This window comes from Protomyctophum bolini (assembly GCF_963924005.1).
Source record: "Protomyctophum bolini genome assembly, chromosome: 4".
NCBI lineage: Eukaryota > Metazoa > Chordata > Actinopteri > Myctophiformes > Myctophidae > Protomyctophum > Protomyctophum bolini.
In genome coordinates, this window is record NC_137865.1 from 43679284 (window position 1) to 43704325 (window position 25042).

At 44.9% G+C, this 25042-nt stretch overlaps 2 protein-coding genes across 2 annotated transcripts; one reads left to right on the forward strand and one right to left on the reverse strand.

Moving 5' to 3' along the window:
- Positions 1-4286: 4286 nt before the first annotated feature.
- has3 (hyaluronan synthase 3) lies at positions 4287-17407 on the forward strand. Its single transcript, XM_080761084.1, has 7 exons — positions 4287-4503; positions 10407-10500; positions 12103-12281; positions 13135-13263; positions 14080-14319; positions 16191-16292; positions 16463-17407. The coding sequence occupies exons 1-7, from the start codon at positions 4501-4503 to the stop codon at positions 17390-17392; spliced, it is 1677 nt and encodes a 558-aa protein (XP_080617210.1). The 5' UTR covers positions 4287-4500; the 3' UTR covers positions 17393-17407.
- A 5334-nt stretch (positions 17408-22741) lies between these two features.
- chtf8 (CTF8, chromosome transmission fidelity factor 8 homolog) lies at positions 22742-25012 on the reverse strand. Its single transcript, XM_080761085.1, has 3 exons — positions 24870-25012; positions 23462-23585; positions 22742-23032 (listed from the first exon to the last, which is right to left on the reverse strand). The coding sequence occupies exons 1-3, from the start codon at positions 24887-24889 to the stop codon at positions 22763-22765; spliced, it is 414 nt and encodes a 137-aa protein (XP_080617211.1). The 5' UTR covers positions 24890-25012; the 3' UTR covers positions 22742-22762.
- Positions 25013-25042: the final 30 nt, after the last annotated feature.

Here is a 25042-nt window from a genome sequence, read left to right on the forward strand (position 1 = left end):
AACACAATAGCTAGTCTCAAGTAATTGAACTGTCAAAATGTTGGCTCCATGCTGTTGTTACTTTGGCTCAGAAATTATACTAACTGAAACTTGTCCAGATTGTCAGTATTGCTATACTGTAGAATAAATTAACTACTCTTATTGTGTAGTCCAGGTCCCTGCTGTTGCTGTTACAATACAATGTTGAGTATTTCTGTCATGTGATACAGTATATAGATGCAATCTCCTCTGGTTTTGGCTATAATTATGTTTTATACATATAGCCTGTAGTAAGATAGTGAGGAAACTTGGATCCTCTAGGGACCTGAAGTTCCTATTAGCACAGCATTTCAACAGTCTCCACAACCAGGGAGAAACTTAACACTGTGAGCCTGCAGTGTGCTAATTATTGTCAAGGTCAAAGTGCTATTTTTTGCCTCCAGGCAAGGATATATTTTATGTGTATGAATTAGTTGAGGAATTATTCATGTTTGATTGATGTTTCAGAACAAATTGTTGTCCCCTAATTGGGTTATCTTTGTTGCTAGGTTCTACTTGTTTTAACACGCAAGCACACACACACACACACACACACACACACACACACACACACACACACACACACACACACGTGTGTCACATAAAGGCACCGCTGAACATTAATGAAATACAGCAGAAAATGAAGGGATCAGCATTTTTGTCAAGGTGCCCCTCTTGTGAAACTATTCATACACACGAAGTTAAAGCCTGGCTTTATTATCATGTGTTCTAGGCTGTGTAATTACCTGTGTCGTTACAAACACTGACATGAGCATGTTGTTCATCCTTGGCCTATTGTGTTTTCTATTCTAGAATAAAGAAGCCGCAGTCTGTTATTTATTGTTATGAGTATAGTCTCTTCTATCTTTATGTATACTGTAGCTATATGGTCTGATTCTTGCTGTCTCCAGAAAACTACACTACCAATTTGAATCCCAATACCTTTTCTGGTAACATTCCGTTACTCGTTACTTGAAACTGAATAGCAGATTCTGTGGCAGTCATTTTCAAACTTTACCTCGAAAAGGTTACTTTGTTCGCAAGACCCAAAGTTAATTCCGATCTATATTAAAATGTGTTGGTGGCGGGCGGAGCATCGCAATGGGCGACTGTGGCTCAGGAGGTAGAACAGGACGTCCAATGATCCATGGGTTGGCGGTTCGAATCCCGGCTCCTCCTGTCTACATGTCGAAGTGTCCTTGGGCAAGACACTGAACCCCAAATTGCTCCCGATGTGCTGGTTGGTACCTTGCATGGCTTCCGCCGCAATCGGTGTATGAATGCGTGTGAATGGTTGAATATATTCACTATGTATAACTGTGGATAAAGGCTCTATATAAATGCACCATTTACCATTTAATGTTACTATGACGTACTGTAACTGTGGCCTCACTATGACTCAGACAACCTTGTCACTATGACACAAGCATTAGTTCTAATCTTCCCATCAGTGAGTAGATAGATTGCACTACCGCTGCTGGAAGCGTTTTGATCTGCTTTATCGATCAATCATTGTCTATGTGTAACAATTTACATAAACCCAAATTATGTATCTTCCTGTACTGTTTCTGCATGGATTCTACCATCAGTCACCCCTATCCTCTAGATTTCTCTGTGGATAATGTTATGGTTAAGAAGGCTTGTGTACTGCCACTGATTAAGAGAGCCACAATCTGAGAACCATCGTCAAAAAATAAAGACTGCACCCTCTTTTCCTTTGATTTAGTTTGACATAAGAATTCCTTCAGGGAGACAGAAAATCATCTCTGACCGCCAGATCACGATGACTTTGAGTTAACACCAGGTCAAGAGGTCATACTCCAATGATATGAACGTGACTGCTTCAACCAGCCATGGCCAAGGATGCTACGTTCTGGAGACAGGCTGTCTGCTTGATGATGATGATGACAGCCCATTACTGTTATGACATTTCAACCTATAGGCATCTGAAAACCATCGAATGGCATGTCCGGATTGACAGTGGGAGGTCAGCCGATCCTGCCTTCCCTCCTTGGCAGTCAGCATCAGGGTAAGTACCTGCTGTGGCATACTAGCGTCATGTACAGGACGTGTATTCTACAGAGACACATAATGTCGAAGTGTCCTTGAGCAAGACTCTGAACCCCTAATTGCTCCCGATGTGCAGGTTGGTGCCTTGCAAGGCTTCCGCCACCATCGGTGTGTGACTGGGTGAATGTAATGCACAATCTATGTAAAGTGCTTTGGATATAAATGCACCATTTATTCACCATTATGTGTACATCAAGCTGCCTCATGCTACAGAAACAGGAGATAGACTACTGACGTATGGGACACATGCATGGCTCTGGAACTGTTGGTTCCCAAGGCTACTTAGTGACTGACTTAAATCTCCAGTTCCTCTGCCAATGCCATGAGAAAGCTATTATTGTAATTATGGCTTTGCCACGGTTCACAGCCGGACAGCTGGAATGATAGAGATGAAGAGGAAAGGCAAACGAGGGAGAGAAAGGGCACTAAAGTATGTTTGTAAAAGAGAGGCTTATATCTGACATATCTGTTGAGTGAGAGGACTGTGGACATTATTATTTGTTGAGAGTGTGCAGTGTGGGGTATGGATGGCTAATTTGGCTACTGCCTTCCTACAGTGGATTATTTCTTCAAGCTGGGACGCCAGCTTAAAAAGTGGTTAAATTGGTCTTGTTCATTTAAATGACAGTGTTTGGAGTGCATGGTTGAGTGTGAAGAGGAATTGGAATGTTGTACTGCATTAAGTACAAACAAATGTTTACAACAGATAAGAGGGGAAACTGCTTCCAGACTAGCGTTTATAGCTTACTAAGCAGCCAATCGGTTGTAAGACACCGACTGCATGCCCCTCCCCTCCCCAACTCTGCCTGCAAATCACCTGCAACAGCCTAAAACTGAGCAGCCAACAGGCAACGGGACTCTGGGGGAGGCATAACAGTCAGTGATTAGTGTAACAACAGTTTACATCTGTCATGAAAGCATTGTCCCGAGTAGTCATTTCGATGTTATTGTGTGACTGAAGTGAAATGTGTGGTGTGTTTTTGCTTCAGACATTGATTAGTTACCACAGGCTTTACTGCAGTTTTCCGTGTCTGTGGAACCTGCAAGCTGTCAGCAGTGTGTGGGGCACACGCAGAGCAGAGGAGGGGTACGGAGAGGGAGGGTGTGTGGATAAATAAGCCTATAAAGGATGCTTTGAGTAAGGCGCAGTGGAGGAGAGGAAAGGGGGGTTCTGCTAAAACAGTCCCGAGTCTTGTTGGAGCCGGCCGGCTGCACTGCAGCGGGACAGCAAGCAGTAGCTAGGGCAGCCAGGGAGGAGGAGGAGGAGGGGGGGTAGAGGACAGGCAAGGAGGAGAGAGAGGAGAGGGGTGTATAGGAGCTGGAAAAAGGGGTCCTGGTGTGGAGTAGTGGAGGAGAAACAAACTGGCATGAGTGAGTATATGCCAGACAACACACCACAAAGTCACCCAGCCAGAGCCAGGACAGAGGGAGACAGAGTGAGAGAGAGAGAGAGAGAGAGAGGAGAGAGAGAAAGTGCTACCTCCTGGGCAGCACTGCAAAGAGATGCAGATAGACACACTGCCACTGCAGCAGCACCAGGACACAGAAGGAGGGAGAGGAGGAGAAGCAGAGCGAATAGGAGGAGGAAGAGCACGTGGAGGCCGAGTACCGGCACCTGCTTTCAGATAGAAGACGAGGATTAGACCAAGGCTGGGCGGGAGGAGACCGAAGCGTGGCCGAGACAGACGTTTGGCCTTTCGACCTTCACCTTTTCTTTTCTCTCTTTTTTTTTTTTGCTCCGGGGCTTCCCGGGCCTGGTTGAGCCCGGTGGGATCTATGGGAGCCCAGAGCCGGCATGGACTCCACAGCCCAGGGGACGGAACCACAGACGACCCGACAAGGCAGGGACCGGGAACATCTGCCCCGCCGCTCCGCTCTCCCACATAACCGCCGGCCCGCTACAGCATCAGTAGCTGGCTGAGGACGACAGGTTGAAGTGGTGTGGAGGGGAGGGGAGGGGAAGGGGAGGGGGTACATGCCCTCGGACAGCCCCGGGAGATAGAGGGACTAGACGGAGGGAGGGAGAGAGAGAGGGAGGAGAGAAGTGGGGGCAGGCCGGTGGAATCTGAGGAGTGGAGGAGTATAGGGGGGGACGAGGAGGAGGAGGAGGAGGAGGAGGGCGGGTAAGTTGGTTCAGCCGCCGTCGCTGAATCTTGCAGACCGAGAGGGATCTCCTGAATTAAGCAAGCAAGCCGGGAATAAAGATGTAGTGTGAGAGGGGAGGGAGGGGGATGGCAGAACAAGGACGCCGCTGTGCTGTGGAGTGGACTGGAGTGGGTCGGACGCCAGGTTGACGGACGGACACACAGCTGGACGGAGAGGGACGGACGTACGGACGGACCCACCCACGGACCCACGGACGCAGATCTGGGGGACTCCTGAGGGGGAGACGGAGGGCTCCACAGGATCAGGATGGTAAGGAGACAGTGCTTCTTAAACAAAGGTGTGTGTGTGTGTGTGTGTGTGTGTGTGTGTGTGTGTGTGTGTGTGTGTGTGTGTGTGTGTGTGTGACTGTGTGTGTGTGTGTGTGTGTGTGTGACTGTGTGTGTGTGTGTGTGTGTGTGTGTGTGTGTCAGAGAGAGAGAGAGAGAGAAGATGGAAAGTTTTAAAAATCAATGACTGAAAAAGCAAGGCTAAGAAAAATTTGTAAATTGTGGGACAGAGAGCCAGTGTGCCCGTCGGTGTACATGTGGCAAATGTGAATAGGATGTGAGGTGGAATGATTCTCATTTTTGTCCCTGCCTGAACCTGTGTGTGTGTGTGAGTGAGAATTATTAATGACTTTAAAGCAGAGCGCTAAGGATGTCTGCAACAGCCTTTCTGTTTTACCTTATGATAGCTAAGATGAAAGCGTGGGATTTGGGTGTAAATGTAAACTATGTATTAGTAATGATTGAAAGGAAATAAAGGCATTCATTTGTGCATACAGTACACGTATATCTATGTCAGTGTATCCATTCTCGTCACTGTGTGTGTGTGTGTGTGTGTGTGTGTGTGTGTGTGTGTGTGTGTGTGTGTGTGTGTGTGTGTGTGTGTGTGTGTGTGTGTGTGTGTGTGTGTGTGTGTGTGTGTGTGTGTGCGTGTGTGCGCGCGAAATGCATGCTTGTGTGAGTGCATGGTTGCGCATGTGCATGCCTTCTGGCATATGCTCCACGTGGTCGCTTTTTTTCCCTCCTCAAGGCAGGCAGACACTGACCGTTAGCAGACAGACTGCGACACACACCTCCAAGTTCCTTTTGATGATGTCTTGAGGCTTCGGCCAAAGAAAACGTCAGCCTGTTTGACTTTCCACGGCATGTCCGCCATCGTCTCCAGGGCTGCATGCCTCTGGGCTGGGCTGGCCTAGTCTGGTGGCCTTTTGTACAGGGATTTATTGTGATCTGACAGACTGTGGAAGGCAGAGCGTCTTCATTCATATACCTTGATCTGATCAGGAGGCAGTGAGGCCTGGGTGTGAATACTGTAGATGGATTATATACTGTATATAATATTATTATATACACATGGCTTGGTTTGTTTTTATATGATTTATTAAATACTGCTGTTGTAACAGTATAGGCTGGTGCTCAGCAATGTCTGATTTCAGTCCCAGGAGCTGCTAAATGTTAACATTTTCTGCTAAATCAGAAAATGTGTAATATACAGTATATTTACTGTATATAATTTTCGTAAAGGATCCTTCCTTGCACCCCCTGTGCTGTCGCTCCCTCCACTTATACTGTAAGACGTGTTTAAATTAGAATTTTCCCAGCTGCATCACTTCCTACATAATGAGGTCTGCAATATTGTTGTAACATTCAGTATAATATCCATGAATTGAGGCAATAAGGGAGCCCTCTTGTGGCAAACTGTCGGATCTGTTTCACGCCACATCTCTTTATACTGACCTTATTTCAGTCAGACGTTGCTCCCTGTCATCATATACAAAAACAGTACAGTGTAGTACAAGACTTTCTGAGGATATTATCTTCGGAAATTAACATGAACCCGGACACAGCGTGATTTTGGTGTCCCAGCTGTTCAGTGCCATGGAGTCTGTGGAGCTTGAACAGTACTAACAAGAGCAGCTCGTTTTAAAGTGTCATTTTTTTAAACTGCTCTCTCTCTCTGTTAAACAGAGAGCAGTTCTGCTCCATTGACTTTGACTGAGAAAGCTGCCATCTCTGCAGCTCTCCTGGGCTTTGACTCTGAGTCATCTCATTGAACATGTCATGACTCACATTAGCGCAGCCGGAGAGAGGCTGTTGGGCGGTGAATGATTACTCGATGGTCGTGGTTTGGAGTTGAAGTGGAGGGCTATTAGCCTACTATGGTCATAAAGAACTCTTTTACCTGATGTTACCCCGATTCTCTTCACTTCACCAAATCAATCACTTGGTCTGCCATTTCTTGCATGTACTGTACACTTCTGCTCCTCGGTCTTTACCTCTGTGGTTTTCAACCTTTTTTTAATATCAAGGCCCATTATTTATTGGGCATTTGAGCCATGGACCACCATTTGGTGAGATTTAGCCTCTCAGACCCAAAACAAAAAAAATATTGTGTTATTGTTGTGTGAGATTTTGTGCAACTTCATACTGTATTGATGTGGTACCATAACAGGCAAACGTTGATCAACATAACTATGTTTTCTGCATTCTCTAATCTTTTGAATTAAGTAATGCAGTGGTTTAACAATAATCAATCTCTTAAGTTTGATTATTTGATTATCAAACTCTGTAAGGGTCCATTTGGTTTCATTTTCCCCATCTCCCCATCACTCCACTTCTCTTACTTATCATACACGTTGTCGTATACTCCCTCCCTCCCTTTTCAAACCTCTAATTAGTCTAATATGTCTCTACTCTACCTGTATTCCTCCTGCCCTCTCATTCTCCTTGGACCTTTCTCCCCTTTAACATCACTGTCTTCTCTTCGCATCTTCCCTTCCACCCCTTTCTTGCTTTCATCTGAATCGTCTCTCTCTCTAGTCTTTTCTCTCTCGCAGCTTCCACCGTCCCTCATCTGTCTCCCATCCCTCCCACCCAGTTCCCTCTCCCCTTTCTCCTGGCTGGCTGGCCTTGTCCCACGGCCAAGTTGTTCATTCAGCCTGCCGTACCGGACGGTGCAGCGACCCACCTCCCTGCAGCCTCACCTGAGCTCAGAGTCCTGCAGTCAGCTGATCTGGAGGATTTAAGCCACCCCACCTAGGGGACAGAACAGCTGATCTACAGCCCATATACGCCCATGGGAACTCCGTCCTTTTGGGATGCAATAATCTGTGTCCCTGAATGCTTCACCGTCCTGCACTGGAGCCCCGTGGTGGGAGAGTCTGCCTTTCCTCTCTGCTTGGATTATAAACTGAAATGTTTAACTGAAACATGGCTGGCTTGGGAGTGATTGGTCATGGTCTTGTCTTGCATGACGGCTGTTTGTGAAATGCTGACTTGGTTCTCCCGGACCGATATCCTAAACATCCTAAACATCAGGATAACGTGTGGATGGACTACACATGATGCCGACATTGTGGACTGATTGTGCGCCAGAAGTGTACCTCCCAGCCCTGGCAGAGTAGTTCTGGAGTAGTTCCAACGGATTGTGTGCCCCTGGTTTTGCCCTAGTGGGTCTGATCGAGGGTAGCTACTGGGACGTAAGTCGGGACTTGATCACTCCCGGCTGGGTCGCCTGAGTGAGGGGTATGATGTTGAGAGACCCGAAACCCCGTTGACCTCAGGATACTTCACTGAGGATACGTCCCAGGTGCATCCATGCGATGTTTTTTAGTTATTGAGCTGCCACACAGCACTACCAGATTATGGTATGTTGGTACTGGTAGTTTATTCTAATGCACAAGAGGAGATCTTGGTGATGCTATGCTGTATGTGTATATAGCCAACTATAAGTTCTGTTGATAACCACTTCGTGCTTCTGCCGAAACAAGATGTGACATTTAGACCATGTGTCTCACCACCAAAGTGACTTCAGACAGTTGACATTCTTCGACATTCTTGTGATAGCCAAGGTGATGACATAATTTTGAAGATGAAATGTGGTATTTCATTTTGTTTTCAAAGGGAAGCTTTGGCGGTGGCTTGCCAGAATATTCTGGCAACTGGCACTACATTTTATACTCTGTTTTTCTGTTTTCCAGTACAATTTCTATTTTTTATACAGTATAATATGCAGGCTGTAAAACACAGTGCATGACTTGGTTTAGCCATGCTTTGTGGCTAATTGCTGTAGTGCAGAGCGACAAAATGCCCACTCAGCAAGATATTGGCTATTGGCTTGTAAGGCCACCCACTCTTATTTCACTCTTACTCTTACCAATCAATAACTTTCATGAACATGAGAGAAGACTTTCCCTCAAGGGGAAGTCAATTCAAAATATTGAACTCTTTCTCAGGCCCCTTTTAACACCCGTTAACTTGACCAACAGCAAAGCCTAGTTTACACTTTGATGCTCAACCTAGCCTAGACGTACGGTAGCTAGCCTGGACGGACTAGAGTACGGAGTACCTTGTGGATAATTATTGCTGCCGTCTTTCTTCCCACATTCCCCCAAGCCATCCCCATAGCCCGTTGGCCCGCCAACAACCCCCGCTGGCTACTGTGACCCTCTAATCACACCACAGTGCACGCCGCTGTGTGCTCGTTATCTCCCAGGTGCCCCCGGGGTGTCCCGGCCACGCTCTCTGAACCTGCTGTTAGAACCCCCCCAACCCCCCAGATCACAGAGCAAGAACCCCCCCCCACACACACACACACACACACACACACACACACACCCACCCCACAGATCATAGAGCAGGCTGCTTGCCGCGCGGCCCTCGCCTCTACGGCCCTCAGAAGGGAAAGGGCGTTTATTCTGTTGTCGGTCACTAATTGAAATGATGCACATGCAGCATAATAATAATGTTCACGGTGGAATATGCAATGTGGTGGAATATAAATCTGGATTGATTTGCACGGTTCCGTTTATGCAGAACGTTTGATAGGAGCTTTGCTTGGCCTCTAAGCTTCGTTTTTTTTTATAGACTCCAAATGATCGTGTTGCTTGAATGGAAAAATACAATAACAAAATTGTAGAGATCACACTTTTTTCCAAGTCTACGATTGAGAAAAATTCCCCTTTTTCTGTCGACGCTTTCGAAATGCTAGACAATTACCCTGGGTCTCGTTTGTCTCTGAGACTGCATGCGTGGCTCCAGTAGCCTAGTGTGTGTGACACCGTGCCAAGATGTAAACCTGTACATCCATTCTATTCTATCTGTGCCAGAGACGAGAGTGCCATAGAGCCCAATGTTATGATGATATGAGCAGCAGCGCTGAATGAGGTCTGTCTCTCACGCTGGCGGGGAGGGCTAGGCGGGGGGGTGCACCGGCGGGTAATTTCATGAATGAAAGGACATGATTGTTCACCCCCTGCCCCCCATTCCTAACTGGTCTCAAGTGCTGGCCAAGCCAGGCCCGCCCTTTAATTAGAGCTATTAACCTGGAGCGAGCGAGAGAAGATGGGAGCGAGATGGAGATATAAGGCAGACGGGTGCGAGAATAAGGAGAGGGAATGGGTGAGGTCAGGACAGAGTAGTAACGATGAAAAGCTGCTGATGCCGGTTTTTTAGCCTGTAGTAGAAGGAAGTCCAATAGAATAGAAATAAATCTGGGTCAAATCGGAGCACCTGCCTACGTATATCCTATGGTGGTGAATTGTGTATTGGTTCCAATACAGTATTATTCTGCATAGTGCTCACGTCCACTTTTCTCGATGCAGCTTTCCGTCTGTCTACAACCAGGTACCATGATGTCACCCAACCAACCGTTTAATGGTTATGTTTTCACTCAGCCGAGTGCTTGTTCATGAATGGGTTTACAGAAAAGCCAGGAAATGACACTTTCCTTAAGAGAAAGCCCTCTATGGGCGGGCATTTGGGAAATTCCACAAGCTTCTGAGGTCATGCATGTGTTCTCACCTGCCATGTGTAGCCTGTTTGTGTTGGTGGCTCAAGAATGTCACTCATGTTATGATGTTAGTTGCTGTACAGAGTACTCACCTGCCCCAAGTACCAATTACAGGAGAGCTGTGTCGACCACTAGGGGTGTGTGTGTGTGTGTGTGTGTGTGTGTGTCCGTCACTGGTATTCAAATGCATTTTGTGCAAAACATCAACTGGTCACATTTATTGTGAATGTCTTCTCTCTCTTCAACACACACACTCTCTCTCTCTCTCTCTCTCTCTCTCTCATTATCATGCATTCTCTATACTTTCTACCATCTTATTTAACGTTTCATCTTCTCACATTCTGCACCCATCAACACCCCCCCCCCCCCCCCCCCAGATGCCCTCTCGCTGCAAGAATGCTCTGAACATCGTGATCACCACCACCTTCGCGGCGGTGGTTCTCTTTACCATCCTGCTGGCCTACGTGACAGGTGAATAGAACCGTGTCTTAGTTAGAGTGACAGGTGAATAGAATCATGTTCTCCTTACCATCCTGCTGGCCTACGTTACAGGTGAATAGAATCATGTCTTAGTTAGTGGTCCTCTTAGTTAGTGGTCCTCTTAGTTAGTGGTTCTCCTTACCATCCTGCTGGCCTACGTGACAGGTGAATAGAACCGTGTCTTAGTTAGAGTGACAGGTGAATAGAATCATGTTCTCCTTACCATCCTGCTGGCCTACGTTACAGGTGAATAGAATCATGTCTTAGTTAGTGGTCCTCTTAGTTAGTGGTCCTCTTAGTTAGTGGTTCTCCTTACCATCCTGCTGGCCTACGTGACAGGTGAATAGAACCGTGTCTTAGTTAGAGTGACAGGTGAATAGAATCATGTTCTCCTTACCATCCTGCTGGCCTACGTTACAGGTGAATAGAATCATGTCTTAGTTAGTGGTCCTCTTAGTTAGTGGTCCTCTTAGTTAGTGGTTCTCCTTACCATCCTGCTGGCCTACGTGACAGGTGAATAGAATCATGTCTTAGTTAGTGGTCCTCTTAGTTAGTGGTCCTCTTAGTTAGTGGTTCTCCTTACCATCCTGCTGGCCTACGTGACAGGTGAATAGAACCGTGTCTTAGTTAGAGTGACAGGTGAATAGAATCATGTTCTCCTTACCATCCTGCTGGCCTACGTTACAGGTGAATAGAATCATGTCTTAGTTAGTGGTCCTCTTAGTTAGTGGTCCTCTTAGTTAGTGGTTCTCCTTACCATCCTGCTGGCCTACGTGACAGGTGAATAGAACCGTGTCTTAGTTAGAGTGACAGGTGAATAGAACCTTTACCTCTTTACCATCCTGCTGGCCTACGTGACAGGTGAATAGAACCGTGTCTTAGTTAGAATAACATGTCATGCGTGCAGACAAACATGGTACTCAATTCAATTCAATCTCTGTTAGTGGACTTGGGTCCATAGAACAACATACATGTAAGGGCTCAAAATAAAAGCAACACGACACGACAGGCAGTAAAATCAATGTGATCCTGGACTCTACACACCCTCCGCCAACCTTGTCCCCATATATGGGGGGCATGGGGAGAGCAACCGACTTGAACTCATGCTTCCTTCATGCCTGAGTGTCCAAGTTGCTCCTTTACACCTGACAGGGGAGAGTTTCCCTGGTTGGACGTAGTGCGTGGAAGGAACACGTTATTCCAACCAGTTATTTTCCCCTCCATCAGGCGCCCCAACTGTGCCACCGTGCACTAGTTACTAGTTACGTTGTAGCTTATCATTATTATTACAAAACATACATTACCCACTTCAGCCCTTATATATTTCGTCCATTTGAAAATAGCAGATCTACAAGCTCATCGCATTTCAAGGATATTTGTATTTCTTTTTTTTTTACATTTGAAAACGTGTGAAATGTGTCATTCTGCATAATGAATACTTTTGACGTTTGGAAATTTAAGTACATTTTTATACCAATACTTTTTAGCTTTTACTCAAGTAAATGTTAAATTCCAGAATACTTTTACTAAAGTAAAACAGTAGTTTTTCCACCACTGCTCACTGCTGGCCGTCATGGTCATTGTTTCCTGCAGGCTACCAGTTCATCCACACGGAGCAGCACCACCTGTCCTTCGGCCTGTACGGAGCCTTCCTCTCCCTCCACCTCTTCCTCCAGAGCCTGTTTGCCTTCCTGGAGCACCGGCGCATGAGGAGCCCGTGCCGGCCGCAGCACCTGCGCCGCTCTGTGGCGCTCTGCATCGCCGCCTTCCAGGTACTGTATAGGTAACCTCGCCTCACCAGGCTTTCCACCATCTCCAAGGAAAGCCTGGTCTCCGTTTCAAAAGTCTGTATGATCCTGTCGGGAGCGGATGATATCGTTACGTCATGTTGTAGTATTGTTTTGTAGTCGACAGGCAGGAACAACAGGCGGCGGCAACTTCCTTTTCCCTCTCAATAAAAGCTCTCGTAGCCTGTAGCTTTTATTGAGAGAAATCGGTTTGAGGGAAAAGGAAGTTGCCGCCTGTTGTTCCTGCCTGTCGACTACAAAACAATACTACAACATGACGTAAAAACGATATCATCCGCTCCGGGTAGGATCATATACCCTAAATGAAATGGTGCCCAGGCTACTGTTGATTTCATCGACTGAGATGAAATGTGCAGATTCACATCCGGGCGCACCCGGGACCATAGTGTGAATCTGCCCTTAGTGTCCCATTGGCCGTAAAGGAAAATCATGAAAATCATTGATCAGCTCTGCAAGCTGATAAAAATGTGGACAATTTGCAGGGCTTAAGGGACGGACTAGTGGAGAAGAGATCCAGTAGAACTAAAATAGGCCTACATAGTCATTTTAGAAGGTTTGGTTACGCTCTGAAAATAGTAGATCTATTATTACTACTACTAAATCGGCTACTATCAGCATGCAAGTAAATGTAAAATCATCCATTACGACGCCATCGAGGCCCGCCAAAAGTTTTTGTTTGTCGACTCAATCAACTGTAGATTTAGTCGACTAGATCGTATAATAGATCGACTAAAACTAGACTAAAACTGTATTCAAAAGACTATGGACTAAGACTAAATCATACATTTTTCTGTCCAAATCATCCCTGCTTCCACAGGAGGACCCGGACTACCTGAGGAAGTGCTTGCGCAGCGTGCGGCGCATTTCCTTCCCTGGCCTGAAGGTGGTGCTGGTGGTGGACGGGAACCGGCCTGAGGACCGCTACATGATGGACATATTCCAGGAGGTGATGATGAGGCTGGTGTTGATGTCGTCGACTGAAACTAGGACGAATTTCGGCTATCATTTATTCACAGACGGAAACTATGTGAAAACTAAATAATATAAACTACGCTACGATGACTAGAACTGAGATTATGTTGACGATTTTGTCGACAAAACAAAAACTAGACAAAAATGTAATAGGGAGAGGGACTAGTGGAGAAGAGATCCAGCAGAACTAAAAAGACAAGTAATTGTATGCCTGGTTGCATGCTGAAAATAGCAGCTGCTATTTTCAACATGCAACCAAGTGCCAAAATATATATTAGCAGACTAAATCAACACCACATGTTGACTAAAACCTCATGACATTAGTCGACATTTGAGATGACTACAATGTGACTAGATGAAAATGTATAGGGTAAACTTGGTGGGCAGATAGTGTCTCCCCCCTAGATGAAAATGTATAGGGTAAATAAGGTGGGCATAATAAGCTTCTGCTTCAGCCCAAACCTTTTCAGTCAACTGTAACTTTGTAACCCTCTGTATGTTCAACTGCATTGTTTAAACATGACTGAGATAAATAAACTAACTACCGGTAAACTAACTAACTAACTAACTAACATATGCATAAAGTGAGTGGCAAATCATGTGTCAAAGTGAGTTTAACATTGTTTAATGCAATCAGACTTTTCTGTTTGAAAGTAGTTGTTTTTTTTGCCACTCAGTAGGCGTTCCCGCATAACTTCCGGGTATGATGATAATGTCACATGCTCTATTCAAAAGACTACGACTAAAACGAAATCTAAATTCTTGCTCTGTCCAAATGGCCGGCGTGCAGGTGATGGGCGGGGCGGAGCAGGCGGGCAGCGTGGTGTGGAAGGGGAACTTCCACAACGACGGCAGCGGCGGCGCCTGTCTCCTGGGAGGACGGGCCACGGTGCACATGGAGGAGGCGTCCCGCGTGGCCCGTCTGGTCAGGACGTGTCGCTACTCCTGCGTCATGCAGGAGTGGGGCGGCAAGAGGGAGGTGATGTACACCGCCTTCAAGGCCCTGGGAGACACCGTGGACTATATTCAGGTGAGAGCACACAGAATGACAACAATACAAAAGAAAACACAAAATATAAATTAAAATACTTCTAAGTAATCTAAGTAAGACATGAATGATTAGAGAAGAGAAGATATAATTTAACAAAACAAAAATGTATTAAATTAAATTAAGTGTTCTGCTCAATCAGAACACTTTAATTAAGTGTTCTGGTGTTCCAGTGACATCATTGTTAGGCAGATTATTTTTTAAACGATATTTTTTTACAAAAAGGTTTAGATTTGTATTACCGTGAGAACGATGGCTTCCATTTTCGCATTGCAACTTTTCTATTAGCTTGGATTCCCCATCGATGATGTCACTGGTGGACGGGTTTCTGAACTGCCCACAGCCCTCCTATGAGACACAGACTGAGTAGAAACAAATAGTGCCATTTTATCATGATTATTAGTGAGGACCTAGTATATGAAGACAGGTTGAAAAGTGGTGAAGTGGCCCTTTAAGTATGATAAAGCATGCCGCATCATCAACACCCATACCACCCTAGGTGGGGTTGGCAAAAGGGCATTTCTGTGTGGAGTTTGCATGTTCTCCCCATGTCCCCTACAATACAGTATTCATCTGGTCTCTATACTGCCTCCCCCTGCCCAGCCGGGGACGCCTGATGGAGGGGAAAGTAACTGGTTGGAAATAACATGTTCGTTCCACACACTACAACCTACTGTGGGAACTCCCCCCCCCCTGTCAGGTGATAAGAATCGGCCTGCTCACTCCTCATGCATTGAAGGAAGCATGAGCTCAGTTTGGGGCTCTCCCCAGGTTGGCAGAGGGAGAGTAGCGCCCAGGCTTAAAGCTTAGGCAATTGGCACCAGGTGAAAAAATTAGTTACGAAATTGTGGGATAACAATTTTTACAATTTTTCTCCGATAACACTATCATAAATTATTGTTTTATCCTCTGGGTAGCCTTAATTGCTCCTATAAAGGTTTTGGCACATGGCCAGATGGCCTGCATTTACTCGGCACTGCAATGCTGATTTTTTTTATCTTCACTACTCGTGTACTGATGACTCATAAACATATGCCCTGCGTAGGAAGCTAGTTTAGATGCATAAATTATGTTAAAATGTATTTGGACAAAGACAATTTCGGATCAACATTATTTTATATTCCATTCTGTAGCCCATTACCCACAGAATCCCTACTCTCAGGAGAAAATTTGTACGTTGGATAGCCTTAGCAGGTCACATACTGTACATTGGTCGGACGTACTAACAGTCCAACATGCAACAGTCCGACTTGCATAGCCAGTTAAGACTGTGTGGCCGGTTAAGACTCACCTGTGGCTCCCGACATGGGTGGCCAGTTAAGACACATGCATGGCCGGTTAAGACTCACCCGTGTGGCCGTGGCTCTATACATGCGTGGCCGGTTAAGACTCACCCGTGGGGCCGTGGCTCTATACATGCGTGGCCGGTTAAGACTCACCTGTGGCTCCCGACATGCGTGGCCGGTTAAGACAGTGTTGAATTCAGTGTTTAAATTCAGTTGTGCACTGTGTCCCTTTTTGCACACCTTGCTGGCATTTACTGTACTGGGAAATCACAGTGCACATCTCCATGGCAACCACATCACCTACTGTATAGTCCTATACCAACCCACTGGTGCATCCTCCTGTGTCCTTGGTGTGTGCAGGTCAAAGGTCACAAGAGTTGCTGACCCTGTGGTGTGTCATTTCAATAAACTATAACCAGCTGGGTGCAGCTGTCAACAGCCTCTCATTTATTTTCTGCACTTGAGTAATAACGTAACGAAAACACACTGAAACACCTGCAGCCTCATGCAGCCCCATGCAGGTCAGATGCATCCCCTCACTCACTGCGTGCCATGGTTCTCTTCCAGGTGTGTGACTCAGACACGGTTCTGGACCCAGCATGTACCATAGAGATGCTGAAGATCTTAGAGGAAGATACCATGGTTGGAGGGGTTGGTGGAGATGTTCAGGTACTGTGTTTATATCGCATTGATTGTGTATTTGTGTCACACTATACTGTATATGCCTTGTGCGCCTCATGATTATAGAGATGGCTAAAAATGATTATTTCTCTTCTCTTCTTCCTTCTGGTCTCTTCCATGTTGTTCTACTTCTTCTCCTCTCCTCTCCCCTCCTCCAGATCCTCAACAAGTACGACTCGTGGATCTCGTTCCTGAGCAGCGTTCGCTACTGGATGGCCTTCAACATCGAGCGGGCGTGTCAGTCGTACTTCGGCTGCGTCCAGTGCATCAGCGGCCCGCTGGGGATGTACCGCAACACCCTGCTGCAGCGCTTCCTGGAGCCGTGGTACCACCAGACCTTCCTGGGCTCCAAGTGCAGCTTCGGCGACGACCGCCACCTCACCAACCGCGTGCTGAGCTACGGCTTCAAGACCAAGTTCACGGCGCGCGCGCAGTGCCAGACAGAGACGCCCACGCGCTACCTGCGCTGGCTCAACCAGCAGACGCGCTGGAGCAAGTCGTACTTCCGCGAGTGGCTCTACAACGCTCTGTGGTTCCACAAGCACAGCCTCTGGATGACCTACGAGTCCGTGGTCACGGGCTTCTTCCCGTTCTTCCTGGTGGCCACCGTGATCCACCTGTTCTACCGCGGCCGGCTGTGGAACATCCTGCTGTTCCTGCTGACGGTGCAGCTGGTGGGCATGGTGAAGGCCACGTACGCCTGCTTCCTCCGCGGCAGCCTGGTGATGATCTTCATGTCGCTCTACTCCCTCCTCTACATGTCCAGCCTCCTGCCCGCCAAGATCTTCGCCCTGCTCACCATCAACAAGGCCGGCTGGGGCACGTCGGGCCGGAGGAAGATCGTGGTGAACTTCATCGGCGCCGTGCCCGTCACCGTGTGGGTGATCGTGCTGCTCGGGGGCGTGGCCTACACCATCTACTGCGAGACGCAGGAGCCCTTCAACGAGACGGAGAAGGCGCTGCTGATAGCGGGGACGATACTCTACGCTTGCTACTGGGTCATCCTGCTGGTGCTCTACCTGGCCATCGTAGCCAAGCGCTGCAACAAGAGAGAGGAGCAGTATCACCTTCCGTACGCAGAGGCGTAGGTAGCAGCAAGACGGTGTCATTCTAATAGGGGTTCTGCTGGCCCTGTGAACTGATAGCTACAGCCACTGGTCCCATTATCCAGCAACACTCCACATGCCTTTATCATGTCTTTATCAATGGTGCTAAAAGAAAAAAAGTACGGCTATCTGATCCTACAGTATATGAGAAGCAATATTTTGTCCGACTTAACTCTGAGACGATCGGAAGAAGTACATGGTCTCCTTTCTTACGTCACACGGGTGCTTCACAAGGGAAAAACCAAAGTGAACTGCGTCGGGCAACACAGTACTGGCCTGTTCGTGCACCTGTGCTACTGGAACTAGTACTCTCAGAAGGACAGTGCAGTACAGTATGGGTACAGGTTAGCTGTGCAAACTGTGACAAAATAGACTACAGCAGAGCAGTGTTGGTATTGGGCTTCTCGTAAAAATATAAAGCACACATCACACCAAAGTGAGCTAACGGACACGCCGGCCTCAATTGGACCTGCAGTAGTACTACAGTGTCTCCGTAGGTTACCTGTGCTGATACGAGTGCTTTACTGTCATTATTCCTCTCTGAATTACGAAGATAAGGAGATACAACTGGCTTGTGAGAGAGCGTACTATAACTGACAAACAACGTCACTAAATGGAATGGATCCAGCCTAAGGAAAGGGACTCTAGGGAAGTTTCCAATAAACCAGCTTTGAAAAGAATGTGAAACTGTTACGCCGTCAAACTTAGAGAGCAGTTGAATGTAAAAAGGCAGACTGACTTTGTCACGACGAGACTGCGATAGCTTGAACGGTTATGAGCCTAATATATACTGTACTGTGTCATGCGACCCTGTTAATAACTTATTTTTAACTTAGAAAACACGACGTGTATCATACAAAAATATCTTTTGAAAATCTGTCATTCTCAGCGAGCCACGGCGATAAATTATGCTCCAGGCTCCAGATGAGACTCGATCATGTTCCGAGACATTTACCCACGTATTTGTCATTGGCCACAAAATGGCACAATCACCTCCAACAGTTGTATTTTTGTAACGCAGTTATCATTTATCAATATAGACAATCTAACATTTCTACACACAACGGTATAACATACAGTTATATTTTTGGTGCTGGGACAACAAAAAAAAGAGGAACTAATGAGGTCACAGTCTCATTATCAATTCAACATACAGCACAGGAACCTGTCTGTGACAAATCACGCTTTGTATTTTTCTACAGGCACTTTTATATAGATTGTGAAGGTGCCAAATCATGTTTCTACAACGCCTGAAATGTCCATTGCTGGACACGGTTGTATAACTTAGGATATTTGTGTCCTTTTACATTGTTCATTCACTCCTTAATTTACACTGGTAAGACTGATGACCAAAGAGAAACCTTCTGAAGTGAGAGCGAGAACATTTTTTAGAAACCCTGCCTTTACATTTTCTAGTAATGTGGCCTCTTTCACAGCAATGGCTTTAGCAATGTATTGTAACTTTTTAATTAAAGTTTTGCATAATTTAAAAAACATATGTGATTCTATTCACATTTCAGCCGGCGGTTCCGGTCTTAAATGGCCTGTTGTACGGATGTGTAACACTTTTCCATTTGACTCCCATTTTGTTTTATCAAGCTTGAGCATATCGTAGTATAAGTGTCTACATTGAAACTTATTTTTGTCTGTGGATGTTTCCACCGTTGTGCTAGAATATATATGTAATACATTTTATTTCAAGCAGGGCCCTCTGAGTTGATACTTGAACATGCAAACAAAGACACAAAAGAGAAATGTTTGTTTACCGAGTTAGTTAGTTAGTCTTTCTGATAGTCGACCAAACAGTGGACGTTGTGTTACAAATGTGATGGAAGATTTCCATCTCTAGACACAGAGATGGGGCTTTTCATTATTCATTATGAATTCTTTCTTTTTTTTTGGGGACACAATTGTCCCATTCATACCAAATAGAGAACTATCCATTACCAAGTGACTTCCCTGTTTCTTCCCACACATGTCCTTTTCCCAAGTTAATAATAACTTGTTTATATTTGTAATTTATTCCGCCGTTCTTCATTGTGAAAGAAATACGTTTTCAAGAAACTGTTGGAGCAAGTGTGGAAAAAATGCCTGTGTCAAAAATCTACAATATACTGTAATAGACACGATGTCTTGTGCTGCAGATGTTGAGGCTGATGGAGGCGTCTGTTCTTCAATATCGGTCCTTTTCCCTGGTGTCAGTGAGTTCACCGGAGGTATATGATAATGTGTTGGCCTCTGGCAGCAACTGTTCTGCTTTGCAGCATTTGGTTTGGCAGTGAATCAGATTCTGCTACACGAGCAGCTAAAAAAAACTGCATCCTCAAACTTAACTAGCCACGGGCATTAAAGCCCCAACATGCTGTTTTCAAAGCATTAGGAAGAACCCAGGAGATTATACAGAAACACTGTAAACACAGTACCTGTCCTGTTCATTCCACACATTGAGACAACTGGACATTGTAGTCTCATTTGTGAACAACTGACTGTAGATCCTCGGACAACACTCAAACTGCCAATTTAACTCTTAAAACCGTCAGATATGCAGTCGGAGGCAACCCTACATAAAGGTTTATCCACTTTTCTAAGCTGACGTGAATCTTTATGAAACGGTACAATATATACATTTTGCTAAGAACATACACTTTGTAGTGCTGAAATGGAAAGCGTTTTTCTTTTCTATATTCGTGATTGCCTTATGCGGTGATCACTGACTGGATGTTAGTTATCCCAGTTTTTAATTTTGTAGGCTACAAACAACCGCAAATCTGGCCTTTGTAGATCTGCATAAGGGATTATTTTCCGCTCATTATCCCTGAATAAAGACCACATGATTTTTCTGTATCTTCCTTCAAACCAGCATGAAGTCATGTGAAGGAGAAAAATCACACCCGTGTGAACTGAGTGGTGCAACTCCCCTCTCCCCCTGCCTCTCTCTCTCCCTCTCTGTAATTAGCAGGCAACAGTGCAACACCATCTCTCTCTGTTTCTGGCACAACAGTGCCACTTTTGCCCCTACTGGTACTCATAGTCACATGGGTTAGGACGGACATTGCTGTTCCTTGGAGTGGTTGCACTCAAAAATACCGTACCCTTGAATTTTCCAAAAATGGTTTAAGGCATGAATTTAAAAGAAAAACTAAAAAACATGTTGACTGTGTGCTGGTACACATGTGTGAGGTGTTTGTGAATGTATATTGAGGAGGTAAACCTGAGCAGTGAGCACTGTGGAAAGGGAGATTTCACAGCAATTGAATGAATAACTCCCTTCAGTCAGCACAGTGCAGCAGTGGGGGTGGGGGTTTCTATGGTCATAATGGGTGCAGGGTTTAAAGAGGGGAAACACCCTTAATCAAACACTCGCATAACTACTGTAAATATACGCTGCAGAAAACGCTAAAGAATTCTCGAGAACTGAGCTAAACGTTAATATTTATAATCATACAGCTGCCTGTTCTAGTCTGGCCTTATCCAATTCCATTGTATGCTATGCTCGTGATGAAATGAATGTGTGCAAGCAATGCTTCTGTTAGCAAGCGTAATGTTCACTGGTATAAGTGAAGTGCAACATATCAATACTCAATAGAAAGAAGGGAGAACTATTTTCCTGACGCGCTCACAGTTCCAAGTGGAGTTTTCCCAAGCTGCTTGCTTGATTCCTATCCATGTCCATCTATTATAGCCATGTTAAAACGAGCACCTTATAACACCAAATCTGATGCGAGACTGCATGGGGCAGACCTGCATTTCACAGAGTATTTTCAGGGTCAGGGTCTGTGATTGCCTCTGACTTAAATGGAAATGCTCTCGCGATACCGGTTTGGATATTTAAGTTTTATTTAATTTCAGATATTGTTTGTCACAGAATTGTTGAGCCAAGCTTTGGTAGCTTACCTATGAGGTTTACATTTCAGAAATATTCTAAAAGTAATATATTTTGTGTACTGTAGATATGAAACATATTCTGGGGTTGGGGGTTACCTATAATTGTAGCACAAACTTGGAGGATCTGTACACAAATAATGGTAGTAGTTTAACGTTATATTATGCTCAGTGTTCATTACAAGAGTGTTTGGATGCCAATTCTCAAACCATTCTAGTTCAGTGGTTTTCAACCAGTGGTCTGGGGACCACCAGTGGTCCTTGAGGGGGTTCCAGGTGGTCCCCAGCTAAATGGAGTTGGTAACAAAATGGACCCTTATTAGATCTGTATCTCTTGAGGGGACAATTTGGTTTAATTTTATGCTCTCAAGAGTAAGAATATTGTTAAATACCTGCATTAGGCTACATAGTTTTCAAGAAGTCTACACAGCATGTAAAATAATTGTCATTCTGATCAGCATTTGCCTGTTATCTCTCCTATCGTTCCACATCAATACAGCATGGAATTGTGGGCAAAATCGTATCCGACAACAAAATATATTCGTAAGTTTTGGGCCTGCGAGGCTAAATCTGATCAATCAAATCTCATCTGTGGCTTAAATGCCCGAAAAAATAATGGGTCTTGATATGAAAAAGGTTGAAAACCACTGTTCTAGTTTAAACAGACGAGAGTATGTAAATACTTACATCTTAGAAAATGACTGTTCAAATGTCATGAGGTGCAGCTCTACAATATTCCCAAAATAGGTACATTCCTTTCACACAGCAGACTGCACAGATAAAACAAGCAACAGGATACGGCAAAACAAATTAATGTATCACATTAGAAAGAAATTAAAGAAATGTGGTTTTGTACCTAAAGCATCATTATTTTCAACATTTACAGTAATTGGAAGCCTGTATGTTGTTTTCTTTCTGAATAAAGACAATGTCCTTCTTATTCCTACTTTGTATTCAATTATCCTATATATGCAGAGCTCTGTTCCAAAAAGGGGATAGCCATGTTGAACAGTATTACTTTATAAATAATCTTAATACCTCTGCTGACAAATTAGCAATATTTTGGGCAGGGATGTAATTGTGCTTTGGGGACTATTAAATGGCTAAAATAGTAAATCTTAAGACACTATTAGTATGGGAACAGAGTAACCAGATTATTTTAGAGAGAGAACGCTTCATAATATCCATGCTCTTGATATCCTATCCCCTCCTCGGCATGTAGGAAGGTAATCTGCTGCCACCTAGTGACAATGTCCTGCACTCGCCACCATGGAATCTCCACATCACTGTGCATTTCCAGCTTGGACAGGGCAGCCCATTGCGTCACATACTGAAGATGCTATTTGTTGCAGCACACCACAACAAGATCAGACAGGGCTATGCCAGCAATACAAACCTTAATACCAACCTATCGACACTCTTAAATGCACACAGTCCGTTGAATTGTTTCTGCCTCCACACTGTGGCGCGCTACACCTTCTTGGGTACGTTAGTAATGATAGGTTTGGGTCGCGTCTTAAATATGAGCTTCCTCTTGACGAGGGCAGTGACGGAGTAAGAAGTGGAGGCAGAGTCTTGCTGCTGTTCCGTGGCCATGGGTTCGTTGTTGTCGTCATTGCTGCTCCGGGCGTTGTGCGTCGTCATGTGGCCGGGATGTTTACTGAGGACGGCGTAGGGTTTCTCCAGTTTCACTATCTTCCCGTACAGAATGTGATGCCCCACGATCAGTACTGGCACCCCCTAGTGGAGGGAGAAGAGCAGAGTGAAGAACATATTAGCATACACTGTCATGTAGCACTACTACGTCCAATTCATTTCAGTTATGTTTTCTGCTACTTTAAGAGAGGTTTAAAGGAGAAAGCCACACCAAAACACATGTACCCTGTCCTGAATCAGCCTATAATCCTGTCCCAACATACATGTTTTGTTGGCCTTGAATTGTTTCATAGATACCCCCTGTTCTCCATTTTCCTTACCCCTCCCAGTGTCTCCCACAGTAAAATGCAGCTAGAATTCTAATGTGGGTATTTTAGTAGTTCCAAACCTTTTTCCCCTACGATACGTCTATTAACACAATCAGCCCCGGGATTCCTTCAAAATAGGAGCTCTGGGGTGCCGGGAAAACATGGCCGCTTTTACTCTGAATAAGGAAGGCGGTGTGTTTATTACCTCCTTGGTATAGAGCATGTCTCCCATGACGTTTCTAGCTAGTCCAGAGTCCTCTCTGGCCACCACCTCTCCCTGGAGTTCCACCAGGAGCCACTCCGGCAGGCTCTTACCGTCCACACTCCCCCTAAAAGGAAGGAAGGACGGACATTCATTGATTGATGAATTTATTTACAGATTGGAGAATTACAGTACATTTCAGGCACAACTCAATACAAAACTGTTAACTGTGGACGACGCCATAAAGTCACCATCACACTTGTTTACAGTACAATAGGGCCCACCAAGTTCAATTCATCATAAATGATGACACAACACTCACTCACTCAGTCGTCATGGATTCAATGGGATCAACCTAGATCAGTGGTTTTCAACCTTTTTCATATCAAGGCCCATTATTTATTCAGCATTTAAGCCACAGACCACCGTTTGATGAGATCCAAAACTAAAGAATATTCTGTTGTCATTGGATAATATTCTGCCCACAATTCCAAGCTGTATTGATGTGGTACGATAGCAGAGATAACAGGCTGTATTGGTGTGGTACGATAGGAGAGATAACAGGCAAACGTTGATCAAAATGACAATTGTTTTACATGCTCTAATTGTGTAGACTTCTTGTAAATGAAGTAGCCTAATGCAGGTATTTAAAGGACCACTTCACCACTTTTCAATTTATCTTCATATAATTGGTCTCCCTCCTCACACATTTTCATGATAAAATACCACATTTTTTTCTACTCAGTCTGTGTCTCATAGGACAGCAGTGGCTGTGGGTTAAGCAGATTTTTTTAAACACGATTTAAAATAAATAAATAATTTTGATTTATTTAGAGCTTGGATGATGTCACTGGTGGATTTCTGAACTGCCCACAGCCCTCCCATGAGACAGAATGGTGGCATTTTATATTCATTTATATATGTATTATTATTATTATTGAGGACCAAATACCAATTATATGAAGGTATGTTGAAAAGTGGTGAAGTAGTCCTTTAACAATAATTTAACTCTTGAGAGTCCATTTGGTTTCATGTTATGCTCTCAAGAGTTAAAGATCTAATAAGGGTCCATTTTGTTACCACCTCTCTGTCATTTAGCTGGGGACCACCTGGGCATTTTATACTGAGTAGTAGCCTACCAAGTCCAACTATATTTAGATCAAGACTAAAAAGACATTATTTAATATAGAAGTGAACATGATTGCAAACTTTTTAGACTAGACATTAGACTAGACATATGATACTAGTAGATATTAGTAGATGATGTAATTCTGATGGTGAATTTGGGGGCTTTATACCAACTCCAGGATAAATGCCAATACAGGAGTCCTGCTGCAGGATGTGTCAAGTGATTTTTTAGAATACAGATGACAACAAAAGCGACATTTCTTGACACACTTAAGTTACTTACCGTATAACAATTTGAACCATAGTCCTCCTCCTGACATATGACGATGGAAGCGGAAACCCTTGAAGCTGGACTCGTTACTAACGTAGCCTACTGCTAACTAAAGTACAGTAGAAAAAAGCCAAACAGCAGCATTCATTCATGTATCAGACGTACCGTCCCTCTACTGTCTATGT